The sequence below is a fragment of the Drosophila melanogaster genome, chromosome X, assembly GCF_000001215.4.
Source record: "Drosophila melanogaster chromosome X".
In the NCBI taxonomy this organism is placed as follows: Eukaryota; Metazoa; Arthropoda; class Insecta; order Diptera; family Drosophilidae; genus Drosophila; species Drosophila melanogaster.
Window position 1 is genome coordinate 4542560 of NC_004354.4, and position 13877 is coordinate 4556436.

Here is a 13877-nt window from a genome sequence, read left to right on the forward strand (position 1 = left end):
GGGTAGTTAATGTGACAGTGGAAATAAGTTATTAAATCTGACGTCGGTGTGCAGCACTGGATCGTCCAGTGACAGTTGACATATATTCCTATCAGCGGCGAACTTTTTTGTCCGGACTCCTAAAAGTGACTCCAAAAAGTGCGATGAGATCTTTTCTTTATATGCTCTCCCAACGTCCCAAATTGGCATGTTTGTGCGGAAAATCTATTATCATATGGCCTGGTAAACGTACAAATCTGCCGGAAAATGCTTTCACTCAGCGGATGCTTCAAGAATGTGGCCAAATGGCAAAGCCGGACGCTTCGGTGGATCTCGATAATTTCAAAGCTATTTCGGAGCAGTCTCCCGCCGAGGTATACTCATTGGAATTGGTTTCGCAAAATTGTCTTCTGACATTGATATAATCCCCCCACATTAGTTTGGCATCGATTCCTGCCGAGTGAAGGCACAGCCGGAAGATCGAAGTGACCGCATACGGGAACAAATCGCATCCGCCTATCCGGTGATTCACGAACGGACCCTCCTACTCTTTATCAGCTTCTTAGAGCACAAGCTCACGTTCGGTGGGTACAATCACAATCGAAAGAATTTATATTTTCTGGTCATCGTTTTACAGGCAGCGAGCAGGAGAAGGCCATCTACAAGGACATGACTGTGGTTGACCTTGTGCAGCGCCTGCTGGCGAAGAGATGTGTGTGGTTCTTTGGCGCTAACGACTATTACCGTACAATGCAGGGAAATATTGGTAACGAGGGCTTCGAGGCAGTGGGTACGCCCGCCGAAAAGGAACCCCTCACTTTGACCTCGGTGCTCAGCTACGACGAGATCAAGCTGTCCGCCCTGCTCTACGTGTCCTGCCACTCGGAGTTCATTAACAATGGCAGTAGGGTCAATGGGGGTGAGGTGCTGCAGAATAAGGACACTATCGAACGGGAGGGCGTTGTGATTGGACTAATTGGAGCTCGTTTCGAGCGTCCCGATGTGATGGAGTACCAGGATATCATGATTACTAAAACCCAAAATACTGAGGCCAATGGCTACGGTTTCGATTTGGAACAGATATCCAGCGAGACGGTCACACCTGCATCAGATTTGCGCAGAATCTGGCGCGAGTTCTACGAGGAGCCCAGGGACTTCATTTACGCCGACACTCCGTATGATACTACGCGTTTCGAAGAGGTTTCTCAGGGCATCTTCGATCACCAGGTAATGCGCAAGCGATATGCCATCAGTTTCGACACCCTGCTCTTGGAGGCACAGGACAGAGCATTTAAGGCTGGTAAGCCCGCCTATATCCATGTGGTCGGCATCGGACTGGGCGTTTGGAAGGCAGCTAGACAGCAGGAGCGCACCTTCCTTGAATCTTTTGAGGGACGATTGCGGGCACTTGGAGAACGACTAAGCCACATCGGAGTGGTACACTTCTCATGGTTTCATTTGGCATGTGTGGGCAGCTTGCATGACGGAGCCATCATTCCCGTGGACAAACATCCCCAGGGTGGCATTCGCATTCGCAATTCGGTCCGAAATCCCGGAGACAAACTAACGGAGGACATGTTGCCCGTGGTGACATACGCCTGGGATGGAAATGCCCTGCCTGGCAACGAATTTTGGGCGGTATGCAAGAAGTGACTCTACTAAGGTTTACAATTTGTAATGCTTATTTCCCTACAGAATATGCTAATCAGCACTGGGGATCCAGCAGCAGCCTGTTCCACTTTAATCTCTGAACTCCAAAATCCCCACATTAATGTGCACTATATGAACGGAGCCAATCTGCACATTGCATCAGTGGAACACGGACTACTCCATGTAGGCGACTACGCTAGGCGACTGATTGTGTAAACACAATGTATCTAAGCACTATGTAATCCTTAAAATATATTACAATAAAGAGATCAGCTTTTTTGCTGATACATATGTACATATGTACATATGTACATATGAACATATGAACTTATGGAATCATGGAAAGCCAGCTGTGCGAACAAACCACCATATTCTTCTAAAGAATCAATGCCCGCATGCCAACAATTCCATTGAATGAGAAATTGATTGTGTGTGTTAACCATTACTGAGTTCGTTTATTGAAATTGAATAGAATTATTAGCTGTCAAATGACAGAAATGTGATATTATTGTAATGTACTGCATATAGATAGCAACAAGTAACACAAGATCCCATTTCGTTTTCGGCCATGGGTTAAATAATCCAATTCCCAGTACCCCATCTTATATCTTAAAATCCTGAATCTTAGTGTGTTTGTATTTTGGTGTGGTTGGTGTGTTTGATTTCTTTTTTTTTTTTTTTGCTTTTTTTTTTGGCATTTTCATTATTACAAATGAATCGTATTTAAAACACTTCTGTTCTGTATACTTATACTTCTGAAACAGCGTCGTATATCGAAAACAGTGATATAACATTCACAACAACATTATGCTCAAATATAATATAATATAATATTATTCTTTATCAACAATAGCATTTTATCTGTAACGGTGCACACGCCCCCGGCGAGCAGTGCGGCATTATATAGCCGCATCTCGCTCGAATTCCCACTGTTCTACCGACTGCACTACGTATGTACACTTGCCTCTCGCTCTTTCTCTCTCTCTCTCTCTATATATATATATAGACCATATATATTTATATATATATATAATATATATACGATATAACTAGATATAGTATATTTTCGTTACATTTTTTTTTTTTTTGTAGGTAATTAGTGCCGAGAAACAGTACAATAAAATCGAAAAATCAAGCACAAACATGCTCCAAATATGATTTAGTTAAAGGTATATATGCAATAGGTAGGTATCGTTAACGCTTTTAGATTTTTTCTAGGCTTGTATTTCTGGGTAATTCATAGGTATGTATGTACGTTTGTATATAATGATGGCAAACCGCTTGAGGATCCGAGAACATAAATCATTTCACATCTGTGCAATCGAACTTTTGTTACTCAAACTTCAGACTTACAACTAATTTCCTGTATAACAACAAATCGAAAACTTTGTTAACCACTTCAGTTTCCACTTTCACTTTCAGCAAGAAATTACTTATACTTATACTTATCTTGCGCTGTACTTTGCTAATATTTCAATATTGATATTTTTGAAAAACATATTTCGATTTAAATACAACAATCTCTTGTTGAAAGTGAATACATAGTGAATTCTCTTGAATGAACACAAAGAGTTTGTTTGAAACATGGCTAAGTTATAGTTCTAGATTCGCTGCGCAAATCAAAACAACTATACCTACGTATATCTTAAACATAATGTAATACGAAAAAAAAAAACATGGAAGAACAGAACGTGCTTTAAAGCTTCTTATCAACAATATTTGTTTGTGATCTAATATTCCAAGACTCTAAACAAAATATGATAATGATCGCGGCATGGGGGTGGTACAAAAATTCGTTCGATCGTTATTTTCATGATTTGTTTTTTTTCTTTTTGGGCGCTCACTTTTTGGAGGGGGGGGTTGGTTAGGAATAATACCAATAACAGATACATATAACATACAAAAGCAGCTGTGTTGTGCCGTGGCTCGTTAATTAAACTCAATTGAGAACAGCTTTTTGTCAAAGCGGTTAGGCCAACAACTTGGCTTGAGTCACCCAAGTTCGACTGCATATATGTACATGCATATACATAGCCATATACATAACCATATACACATATCGATACACATATGTAATATATGCTGCTTTTCTTATATAACATATAACAGAGCGGCGATAACAAGGAATCACTCGTCATGTCCGTTTATTGTACTGCGTGTGTTGCGTTGCGTGTACGTTGCACGTCATTCTTTGGTGGATGGGCGTATATGTTTGTTGAAGGCGCCAGGGCTTGTCCATCCGCCGCCTCCATATTTGTTTATTCCCGTAACCAGCAACCCAATCGGTCCACCCATATGTTTTTCATTTCTATTTTTTTTTTTTTTTTTTTTGTCTATCCACTCCTATTTCGCAGGCAGATTTTGTTTACTCATCAAAATCGCTGATCAGCAGGCCACGCTTGCCGAATCCCAGCGACGAGACGGCGGCCAGATTGGGTGTCGTATCGATTCCCTCGAATAGATCACTGGTCGCGGAACTGTTCAGCGAATTTAGGGTAACATTAAACGTCGATCTTCCGCCGGCCGTGTGGAAGCGTTCCTGGAGCTGCTGCTGACGCTTCAGGCGATCAAGTTCCTCGCGCAGCGCCTGGTTGCTGGCCCTTAGGCTATCCGTCTCCCTTAGACAGTCGCGCAGCCTGTTTATTGGTGGGGATAGACAAAGTTGAGTAATTGGTTTGTTTATGTTTGGTGATCGGTGAATCGGTGGATCAGGTGTTTGATTGGCTTTGTATGATTTTGTTGGGTTTTGTTTGGGTGGAAACCGCATTCGATCAGTGTGAGAGAGTGTTGTGTTCAAGACTTGAGTGACACAGGGACATTCGAGAGTCCAGCTCATATTGCACGAGATAGTGGCGAAAAAGAACCGCTCCAAAATGGGGATTTTGTTTTGCAAAAAGATAACACCAGCCCTATATCAGCACTTTAAGTACGCATTTCTACGGAAAAAGTGGGAAAGATCAAGTGTCCGCCCTTTGGGTAACTTTATTCCTAACCGTATGCGATCGATACATGATGTAAGCTCAATTGAGCGAATGGAGTTGATTAAGATCTATAAGCAAACTCATTTTTTAAGACCATTAACAAGTCAAAAAAGTTATATAGCTGTATATATAACTGTAGTACAGCAACTTATAGCGGACAATATTTGTGGATTTCTGATTCAGTGGTTTCCCCCCTACAAACCCGTCTCCACTCACGTGTCAATCTCGCCCTGCATGCTCTTGATGTACTCGCATGCCTTGATCAGGATCTGCGATTTGGAGTCATTGGGCGGCGCTCGTCCGCTGGAACTGCTGGCATTGCCTTTGGAATGGCTACTTCCGTTGGTACTCGTACTTCCGCTGGTGCTGGGACTCGTGCTGGCCTCGCTGAAACTGGAGCTGGAGCTCAGACTGGGCAGCATCTCCTTGAGCTTGAAGATCCAGCTGTTGATCTTGTCGCGGCGCCGGCGTTCGACCTCGTTGTGCGTGGCACGACGTTTATCATCGCGTTTCTTGTACGCCTCCAGTTTGCTGGATGGTGTTTGGCCAGCTGATTCTGGCTGGGATCGGGCTTGGGCGTGAGCATGGCCATGGCCATGACCATTGCCATGGGAGCCATACAGGACACTGGTGGTGGTGGTGGTGCTAGTGGTGCTGGTGGTGGTGTTGATGTTACCTGGAATGGGAGGATTCACGGTCTGGGCGGTTATTACCGCGGACTGTGTGCTGGAGGAAGTTGTAACAGATGGAAGGAGCGGCTTTTCGCTTAGCGTATCTAGTTCCAGCTTGATGGCCGCCTTCGTCGGCGGCTCACCCATTAAGCTGCCGGTTTCCTTGACCAAATATATCTCACAGCCAGTGGGCAGCTGCAGATTGTTGGGCAGCTGCAAATTGCTAGGCAGCAGCGAATGGATATCTAGATCACATCCCGGTTCCTGTTTAATCGTATAGTACTCCTGCGAATCGTCCGAGTTCTCGTCTCCGCAAATGGTGAGAAATATCTGAGCACCTTGGCTATTCATCAGCGGATTTCCCGTGTCGCTGGTGAGAATCAGACTTTGCTGACCATTGGCAAAGGAACTGTGGACCAGGGCCTCTGACAAATCAGCGGTGTGGTGATTGGTAATGGTCATGAGGCCAGGTCCAGCTGTTGGATTCGCATTGCTGATATTTACGGAGGACGGGGATGTGGAAGTGTTGGTATTGCTGGTGGAGGAGCCGAATTCCATATTCAGACGTGGCCGCTTGTGAACATTCATTGTTGCATCGATGATCCGCCGTTAGCAGTACACCAATTCCAATAGCCCAATCCCAGCCAGAATCGTATCCGTGTCGCCGGGAATCACGTAACTCCGGATCTATTCGGGATCTCCTCCACTATTTGCTCCGATCTCTAGTTGGAGGATACACGGATATGGATGGTAGATATCCCCCGATCTGGCCGCTCTGCGGTATTATTAACTACCGACTGCCTCGAGGATTTGATTTGAAATCGAGCGCTGCGGCGGATTTATGGTCGTTCGTGTTCGCACGGCCATTTAACAATACGATTTGTTGATTTTTTTTGTAACAAAATTATTTTCGTTTGGCTTAGTGTGCCCGCCGGCGGGCAGCAAATATATGCCGACAAATACACACAGTACAGTTGTTGCGAAAAATACCAGAATTTAGGCAATGTATTTTTGCGGCATTTCCAAATAATTGTTTGTATTCAAAAAAAAAAATAAACTCTTCATACAAGTAGAAAATCTGTAACTTTAAAATGAAGAAAAGCATCTTCATTTAATTCAATAAACGATTCTCAACTAAGCAAATGTGTTTTTGGAGGTTTTTCGAAAATTAAAATATACCAAATGCATATACGTAATATCTAGTGGACAAACAATACCACACTGTTGGCCAAAATGTCGTTGACTTCGCAATTTGTTGCGAATTTGAAACGCTTTCGCCTGGTGACCTTCGATGTAACGGACACGCTGCTTCGCCTGGAGGATCCCCTTCGCCAGTACCATCAGACGGCAGAGGAGTTCGGGGTCACCGGAGTGGATCGCCGCCGATTGGAACAATGCTTTCGCCAGCAATTCAAGGCGATGAGCAGCGAACATCCAAACTTTGGCCGTTACTCGCCGGGATTGGATTGGCAGCGTTGGTGGCTTCAGCTGGTGGCTCGAACCTTTAGCTGCGTGGACCACGGTCTGGCGCCCGAGAAGCTGGAGAAGATCGGCCAGCGGCTAATTTCCGTTTTTCGGACCAGCGCCTGTTGGAGTCACGTGAATGGTGCCCAGGAGTTGGTGCAGAACGTCCGAAATGCCGGCAAATGTGTGGGCATCATCTCCAATTTCGATTCGTCACTGCCACAAGTCCTGGACGCCATGGGCTTTGCCGGCAAATTCGATTTCATTCTGACTTCCTACGAAGCCGGTGTTATGAAGCCCGAACGCGGTATCTTCGAAATTCCGCTGCAGAGATTGCAAATTCCAGCGGAGCAGGCCCTTCACATTGGCAACAAGTTGGATATGGACTATGAAGGTGCCCGGAATTGCGGCTGGAGCGGTTTGCTTGTGAGCAACGCTGACAATCCCCATTCTTTTGCCAGTCTTTCCAGTCTGTTGGAGGCCTTAAAAACCCAACCAATCCGATGGTAATCCACCAAAGAAACTCCTCTCGGGAACCTGCAGTTCTTCGATTGGATAATGGCTGTTGTTATTTTTGTAGATTTCCTTTTTTTTTTGCATTAAGATAACATAACTGAATGTAAAACTAGTGGTAAATATAAATACGCGATCTTAATGATATTTTTTTGGGAAATTCGAGGTAGGAGGTTTTGGACAAATATAAAACATAATATAACAAATATAAAAATAAGCTGTCTGAAAACAGAAATAAACAAAAGAGTTCTTAGTTGAATACAATTCAAAGCTTATTTCTTATCGAATGTGAAAAAGTCGTTGTTTAAATATTCATTAAAAGATATTATTAATTAAAGTGACATAACGATGCTGTATTATGCATCGAAAGAACCTCCTCCTTTCGAACATTTCCGTGTATAAAGCCTGATAAAACTATACCTGAAAACTTATCCTATACACACACACACACACACTCGCACACGTCTCTTGCACACATACCTAAATACTAATTAAGAACAGATTAATCGTACAAGCTATTTTGTGACCAAAAATATTTGGTTGCTTTGTGAAGGGAATGTGCCAGTCCATCTGTTTGTAATGGCAATCATTACTATGTAGCCTTTGTCGCCTTCGCAGGCATTTGGGCCTTGGCCGCCTTAAGCTGCTCCAAATTGAACTGTTTCCGGATTTCGGTGGACACCTGGCGAATGACCGCATCCGTATTGGCCTTTAGATCCCGTTCCAGCACATCAATGTCCACATCCTTGCTCTCCAATCGCATTTGCATGTCCGAATAGAAGTCACAAAACAACACCGGTTCATCTGAACCATTCGGCGTCCTCGTGCTGCAGTATTGACCCCTTCGATGGAGATCATCGTTGTTGGTTTTGGCGTCCAGGCCAAGCAGACGTCTCGCTCCCAATGGCAGCTGCTGTTGGATCAATCTCTCGTGATTCTGAGAGATGTGATGCTTCAGCTTCTTGAACTCCTTCACCTCGTTCTGCATGTACTTCACATAGCTATACATCTTGGAGGTTTTCTTCGTTAGGTTCTCTAGGCAACTTATAAAGTTTCGCACCTGCTGTGTTCTCGGCAATGTGCTGGGATCCAGTCGCTCGGCTTCGTCGAAGTGCTGCAGTGATCGATTAAAGTCGTGTTTCATGGCCAGTGCAGAGGCCAGGACCACATGATTCTCGGCCACATTAGGAGCATGTTCCACCGCAGCGGTCAATATCAGATCGGCATCGGCCAGTCGACCCATTCGAAAGAGTATGGTACCCAGACTCAGCAGGGGTATATCCTTAAAGATCGGCGGAGCCAGCAAGGCAGCCAATCTGGCACAGGGCAGGGCTTCCCGGGCATTTCCTCGCATGCGCCAATAGTACGAGCTTAGGGTGTGGAACTTCCAGGAGGCCGGATGATGCTGCAATCCGTCCACCGCAAATCGCCGGGTCAATTCCACGGTGGCCATGCCCACATTGGTGTCATGCTCGCGCTCCAGAAAGGCAGCGGCCAGGACCTCGGGCCGAAAACTCTCCAGATGATCATAGGTGGCTGGACCCACGCTTAATCGATGGTAATCGCTGCATATCGGCTCCATTCCCATCGAGGATGCGCTCTTCTGTATGTGCAATTGCCTCTGGTCCGGAAGATTAATCCTTTTCAACTGCTCTGGCGTAATTTTCAGGTAAGACATTCGCTTCTCCAGCATGTAGTAGTCCATGGCGCACTTGGCCTGCTCGGCCAGATCCTCACCGAAACGCATCGAAAATCGTAGGTGCTCCACAATCTGTTCCCGCTTGCGCAGCAGATCCAGATAGGAGCGCTCCACATACTCACTGTACCTGATCTGCTTGAGAAATGCCGCCAGATTGTGGGGTTCACGCATGTGGAATGGAGAGTCCAGTTTGGGCACGATCTGCTCCTCGCGAAGAACCCAATGATTGCAGGCCTGGATCAGGTGAAAAAGGCCAAGCAGCACGGCGAACGCCAGCGGGCACAGGCGCATCTTGTAGGATTGCAAAACCAGGAGGACGACAAGGATCCGGTAATCCAAATGCAAACAAAAAATAAACAAACTCGCCGTCGTGTGACCAGACCCAAGCAAATGCATTCGTTGTTTTTAATACTGAAAAACATATGCCATACTATTTAAGTTGGGTATTTAAGGGAGCCCGCAACAAGGTCATACTGAACTTGTGCATTTCGAAAAACGTGCGGATTTCTTAAGAATAATTTCGGAATTGTTTTTAACCATATACAACTACTTTTACGATATGGGCGGTCAGGGCAAGGCGATCAATAGGAAGCGTAAGTTTGTCGGTCGCAAGGCGGACGATCCGGAGTTCGATCTGGACAAGAAGCAATTCAAGGTGCTCCATCTGAATGCCACCGAAAAGCGGCTGATCATCGTTTTGGAAGGAGCCCAACTGGAGACGGTGAAGGTGGGTCATCATCCTTCCATACATATATATATATATATATAAATACATATTTCCATTGCTGCAGGTGCACAACACTTTCGAGCTGCTGAACTGCGACGATCACGCGGGAATTATGCGCAAAAACCAAAGAGATCCCGGCTCCTGTCGTCCGGACATCACCCACCAGTGCCTGTTGATGCTCTTCGATTCGCCACTGAACCGGGCCGGTCTGCTTCAGGTCTTTGTGCGCACCGAGCATAATGTGCTTATCGAAATCAATCCCCAGACGCGCATCCCGAGGACATTTAAACGCTTTGCTGGCCTAATGGTGCAATTGCTGCACAAGTTCCAAATTCGCGCCAATGACTCCTCACGTCGTCTGATGAGTGTCATTAAGAATCCGATTACGGATCATGTGCCGGTCGGTTGCAAGAAGTACGCCATGAGCTTCTCTGGCAAACTATTGCCCAATTGCCGGGATCTGGTGCCACATGGTGACGAGACGTCGGCCAGCTATGATGAGCCGGTGGTCATCGTTATTGGAGCCTTCGCACATGGCGTTCTCAAAACGGACTACACGGAGGAGCTGTTCTCCATTAGCAACTATCCACTTTCGGCGGCCATCGCGTGCTCCAAAATCTGTTCCGCCTTCGAGGAGGTTTGGGGCGTGGTATAATCCAAGTCCAAAGCATTGTTTTTCTTAGTTTAGTCATAGCTAGTAGTTAGTCTACATATTATTCTTTTGATTGCCTTCCATTAAAATTTGGTGGAATATCCAGACCAGAATACTATTTTCATCTTTCTTAAAGTTTAGAACATACAAAGACGCTTATATATATAGTTATAATATAATCTGGGATCCTAATTAATCATCACGAAACACACGCACTTTCTCTGTTTTTACAATTAGTTGGTTTATTTATGTTAATTGCAGTTACAAAAGATAGGCTTAGAAAACTTGCATAATTTTGAAGGTATGTTTGCGGTAATTTATGCTTAACTAATTGCACTGTTCATCAAAAGGATTATTGCGAATTTTGTATACGTTGCACGATTGAGAGCTCTATTAAATCCCACATGGGAAAGGGAAGGTTTCAAAAGGGATGGATTATCTACTTGGCACCCGGCTTTTTGGTGCCCACATCGGCTGCCTTCTTTTCCGCCTCCCGCTTGGCGGCCGCCTCCTCGCGCTGCTGCCGGATCAAAGCCAATCTGGCCAGATCGGCCTTAGCCTCGGTGGTTTTACCAGCAGCATGGAGTTTCTCGTAACGCTGGCGCGCTCTCTGCTTTTCGATCTGTTCGCGTTCGCGGCGAGAAAGCTCCGGCTTGGGATTACCGCCGGCACCGGCTGGCCCGTCGTCCAGCTTGATGGCCGATAGCTTTTGTGTGGCCTTCTTGGTCACCCGGTTGGGATTCTCGATTTCGATGAGTGAGGCCACGCCCTTCTTGGCATCGCGCGCTTCCGCTTCGGAGTCATCGTCGGAATCCTCGCCAGACTCCGATTCCGAGGAACTTGCCGCACCGGCGCCCGCCGCTGATCGAGACTTTTGATTGCGATTCACGGGCGCTTTACGTGTGGCGGGTGCCTTGGCTTTGGACGCAGAGGAACTGGCTTTGCCGCCGGCAGCGTCTTTATCGTCGCTATCTGATCCCGAGCCGCTGGTCTGGTCGCTATCCTCCTCCGATTCCTGTTGCAGTTCCTCGGGAGATGTGAAATGGCGACTGCGACCTTTGTGGTTGACGAACTTTCCTCGTGGCATGATGATTTATGGACTGATCCTTACGGTTTCCCGGGTATTCGCAGGTCTCTCCTCCTGTATGTCCGATGTGCTTGTATCTAGAGCTTTTACTCTGGCTACGTTAACGGATTCTTACGGTCCGTTTATGTTTCGAAAATTATCTATATTTAATCACGTTGTAAAAAATTTTTTTGCACTATTCACAGTGTTGTACAGTGCCGGTCAAAAGTGCGCCCGTGCATTCACTGCATAGTAATACCGCATAAATAACACGAATGGTAATACCGTATCACGCCTGGCGCCCTCAAGTGTTCAAGTTTGCTGTACTCGGTAATTAACCGCTTCCATAACCGTTTCAAAACAAAGCGGGAAATTCGAAAATGTCTTTGGTTGTTTAATTTTTTGAATTTGCTTATTTTTTTTTTTTTTTGCTCACTTCGCTTGACTAGCACTTTGAATAGGAGCCTACTTAGCGTAGTTTCTGAGCATTGCAAGTAACTTTGGGATAAACTCTTTAGTTTTATGATTTTTTGTTTATCATTGTAATTCTAAAATATAAAATATTTGTATACATTGGAAATTAAATACATATATAATTTCCTTGCCCTTCACCTGCTATCTATCTGTATATAATCTCACTAAAAAATATCCCGATTTTGGAAGTGTGCTCTTTGCGGCTTTTATAAGAAAAAAAAACGGAAAACTGCTTAAAATTGAAATAAATAAGGCACACGTGTTGGGAATTCTCATTTGGGCGATGGCAAACCATAAATTAGTGGTACATATTCCACTCTTTTCTTTTTATTGGGTCAACACCATCGATTGAAAGAAGAAAAACCGATTTTACTTTTACTCACTGATTGGTTTCTTTTTTGAAACCGCCATTTTGTCGATTCGCTGCAACTGCAACTGCAGCTGCACAGAATCTCGAGATGCAGGAAAACGTGATTATGTATGTATGTATGTTTGTGTGTATATAAATGAGTCGCACTGGCATTGGTCTGCTGCTGTGATTTGCCGGAAAACCAGTTTTTCTTCGCTTTTCACTGGCCGCCCGCCACAAGTTGCAAGCGAATAATGCGGCATTAATAACCAGAAATAAACGAAAATCGTTTTGCATATTTGTGTCAGCGCACATTCCTCGATATCATGCATCTCATTAACGGAAACTCTCACATATGTACAACTTATTGATTTTGGCCGGCAAGAAAAAAAAAACACAAAAAAAAAAAACAATAAAAAAAGAGCCAGAAATATAACCAAATATAATATACTCGAAAATTTAATGCACGAATTAATTATGAATTCCATGTGTGCTCGCCACGAAAGCGGCAAACAAATATTCAAAAATTCATCGTAAATGCTGTTCTTCTCGCCCGCTCTTCATTTCCCCCGATTGTTAAGTGAATAAATTTAAATGAAAGTTCTTTTATTTATTGCTATTACAGCGGCAAGATGCTGCTTATGCACTTAGAAAGTGCGCCATGCAAATGAGAAGAAATTAGTTAATGGAATTCTAATTGCGTATACGCACTTTCTTGCTGCGTGCGTCAGTTTTTTTTTTTTTTATACGATCACTCAGATCGGATGGCGTATAAACGTATATCTACTATATATCTATGCATGTGTGTGTGTGTGTGTGTGTGTGTGTTGTTGTGTTGCAGGTGGGCCAGGTTTTCGTAGGCGTGTGGGTGCGGGATGTTTGCACACTAGCGATGGGGAAGTTGCCCCCGCGTTGTAAACACCTTATGATATAATTGTAATTTCGGCATAGAACAATTTGTATAACTATGAAAAAGAAGAGCATTAACTTATATTCATTTTTTTTCTTGCTCAACTTTTTGCAGTCACTGTGCACAGTGGACAATGGACAATGGACACTTCTCCCGACATTCGGCACTCGACTTCACTGTGCTCTGATTCCCGATACGATCGTGGTATATGCACATGTACATACATATGTACATACCATGTGTGTACAAATGTACATATGTATAGTAGAGCAGGCACTGTGATGTCTCGCCACAAATGGGTCGATGACAGATTGCGTTGGTTGCTGAGGCTGATTGTGATAAAAAAAAAAAAAACAGAGCGCACAGAGTACAAAATCGAAAAGAAACGAAACAAATTCCCGTCTAATATCGTTTGGTGAACTCCGATTTGGTTGTCGATCGGGCGTCGCTTCCCCCATCATATTGCCTTAGTTTCCATTTGTCTGCGTGTGTAATCAGTAATCAGCACTTGATATCAGTACAAGAACAAGGTGTGTTCTTACTTGTTACTGCTACTGTTGCTGCTGCTGGTGTTGCCCGTTGATGTTGCTGCTGCTGCTGCTGCTGCTGCTGCTGCTACTTAAAGAACGTGCGCGACATACAAATATGTGCTGCTGCAGGCTCTGCCAGTGCTTACTGTACTTTTTTTTTCGCAATTACTATGCACAAAAGGCAACACTTATTTATCTCCACAGTTGGCCAC

The 13877-nt window shown here is 44.6% G+C and overlaps 6 protein-coding genes and 1 long non-coding RNA gene across 9 annotated transcripts in view; 3 read left to right on the forward strand and 4 right to left on the reverse strand.

Annotated features, from left to right (window-relative positions):
• Window positions 1-13877, reverse strand: part of lncRNA:CR32773 (long non-coding RNA:CR32773) — a 223710-nt gene that overhangs the window by 154884 nt on the left and 54949 nt on the right. The gene's annotated exons all lie outside the window — the stretch shown is intronic.
• Window positions 71-1938, forward strand: CG3568 (uncharacterized protein). Its single transcript, NM_131938.2, has 4 exons — window positions 71-353; window positions 419-563; window positions 617-1617; window positions 1675-1938. The coding sequence occupies exons 1-4, from the start codon at window positions 144-146 to the stop codon at window positions 1843-1845; spliced, it is 1527 nt and encodes a 508-aa protein (NP_572166.1). The 5' UTR covers window positions 71-143; the 3' UTR covers window positions 1846-1938.
• Usf lies at window positions 2058-6235 on the reverse strand. Of its 2 annotated transcripts, none has more exons than NM_167010.3 (2): window positions 4827-6235; window positions 2058-4265 (listed from the first exon to the last, which is right to left on the reverse strand). In NM_167010.3, the coding sequence occupies exons 1-2, from the start codon at window positions 5867-5869 to the stop codon at window positions 3995-3997; spliced, it is 1314 nt and encodes a 437-aa protein (NP_726931.2). In that variant the 5' UTR covers window positions 5870-6235; the 3' UTR covers window positions 2058-3994. The 2 variants fall into 2 exon arrangements, with proteins under 2 accessions (NP_726931.2, NP_572167.3); NM_131939.6 differs by having other exon boundaries at window positions 2721-4265.
• CG15912 (uncharacterized protein) lies at window positions 6511-7398 on the forward strand. The gene has a single exon (NM_131940.2). It carries the CDS (start codon window positions 6515-6517, stop codon window positions 7253-7255), a length of 741 nt encoding a protein of 246 aa, NP_572168.1. The 5' UTR covers window positions 6511-6514; the 3' UTR covers window positions 7256-7398.
• On the reverse strand, window positions 7324-9319 carry CG11436 (uncharacterized protein). Its single transcript, NM_131941.4, has one exon. It carries the CDS (start codon window positions 9246-9248, stop codon window positions 7851-7853), a length of 1398 nt encoding a protein of 465 aa, NP_572169.1. The 5' UTR covers window positions 9249-9319; the 3' UTR covers window positions 7324-7850.
• CG3527 (uncharacterized protein) lies at window positions 9414-10447 on the forward strand. The gene is made up of 2 exons (NM_131942.3): window positions 9414-9684; window positions 9749-10447. The coding sequence occupies exons 1-2, from the start codon at window positions 9517-9519 to the stop codon at window positions 10337-10339; spliced, it is 759 nt and encodes a 252-aa protein (NP_572170.1). The 5' UTR covers window positions 9414-9516; the 3' UTR covers window positions 10340-10447.
• Window positions 10558-11839, reverse strand: CG11444 (uncharacterized protein). Of its 2 annotated transcripts, none has more exons than NM_001297934.1 (1): window positions 10558-11839. In NM_001297934.1, the coding sequence occupies exon 1, from the start codon at window positions 11421-11423 to the stop codon at window positions 10776-10778; it is 648 nt and encodes a 215-aa protein (NP_001284863.1). In that variant the 5' UTR covers window positions 11424-11839; the 3' UTR covers window positions 10558-10775. The 2 variants fall into 2 exon arrangements, with proteins under 2 accessions (NP_001284863.1, NP_572171.1); NM_131943.5 differs by having other exon boundaries at window positions 10558-11638.